This window comes from Chinchilla lanigera, unplaced genomic scaffold (assembly GCF_000276665.1).
Source record: "Chinchilla lanigera isolate Chin_1 unplaced genomic scaffold, ChiLan1.0 scaffold00036, whole genome shotgun sequence".
Taxonomy (NCBI): Eukaryota; Metazoa; Chordata; class Mammalia; order Rodentia; family Chinchillidae; genus Chinchilla; species Chinchilla lanigera.
The window spans coordinates 18,754,299-18,755,298 of record NW_004955437.1 but is presented as its reverse complement, the minus strand read 5'-3'; the positions used below and the strand labels follow the sequence as shown (position 1 = coordinate 18,755,298).

General features: G+C 37.5%; 1 protein-coding gene across 1 annotated transcript in view; it reads left to right on the top strand.

Annotated features, from left to right (window-relative positions):
• Mcu (mitochondrial calcium uniporter) overlaps positions 1–1,000 on the top strand; it is a gene marked incomplete at its 5' end in the record, with an annotated part of 49,371 nt that overhangs the window by 44,851 nt on the left and 3,520 nt on the right. Inside the window, 1 exon segment of the mRNA XM_013516764.1 lies at positions 398–514. Within this exon segment, the coding sequence (XP_013372218.1) occupies positions 398–514 (117 nt within the window).

The window sequence follows — 1,000 nt, the reverse complement described above, 5'->3', positions numbered from 1 at the left end:
AAAGTATTATTCATGAGAGCCTGAACCGGGAAATAGCTCCGTAGCCCATCTATAGTAGAATGCATAGATAAACTGTGATACAGTCATACAATAGAATATAACCCAGCGGTGACAATGAGTAGACTACAGCTGTGCAAGAGGAACCTCAGCCTGTAGTGCAGCAGTCGTTCCAGATACTCAGGAGTCTGAGGCAGGAGGATCCCTTGAACCCAGGGGTTCAAGGCCAGTATGGACAAGATAGAGCTCATCTCAAAAAGCAAAAATACAAAGTTTAAGAAGTAGTTAAATATTTAATAGCACAATGTGCATATGTATTAAATCTAATCAACAGTAGTAAATACTTATTTCATGAGGATAGTATGCTAAGGACTCAGTTTTCTTACCTTTATTTTTGTAGGAATATGTTTATCCAGAAGCCAGAGACAGACAATACTTACTATTTTTCCATAAAGGAGCCAAAAAGTCACGTTTTGACCTAGAGAAATACAATCAACTCAAGGATGCAATTGCTCAGGTAAGTTTTATAAAAATTAAGATAATCAAAGCCCATCTTGTATATTATTATCCATAACCAGAGTACTTCCAATGGGTAAACTGGGAGAATGATCCAGCCCTCTTCCTCCCATATAAATTATTCCTCAGTTAATAAAATTATCTAAGCAACAGACACTTCTATAAAGGTTTTACAATATAAGTAGATGAAAATATTGCAGGTTCTTTGTATCCTTTTAACGTTAGCATATTGATATTTTTAGGCCTACTTTTACTTTGGTTTCTTTAGAGTTGTCTACTTTTTCTCTTCTTTTAATCTTCCTAGAATTATTGACCCAAGAACTCCTCGCCTAAAATGTGTGGTAGCAAAGAGGTGGAAGTAAAATCTTAAGGCAGCTGTGTGTCTGCACAACTATAGTACAGCACTCCAGCAGGTTGAGACAGGAAGACCGCAAATCAGAGCTCAACCTAGGCAAGAGATAGCTTGGCAGGAGACCCTGTCTCAAAC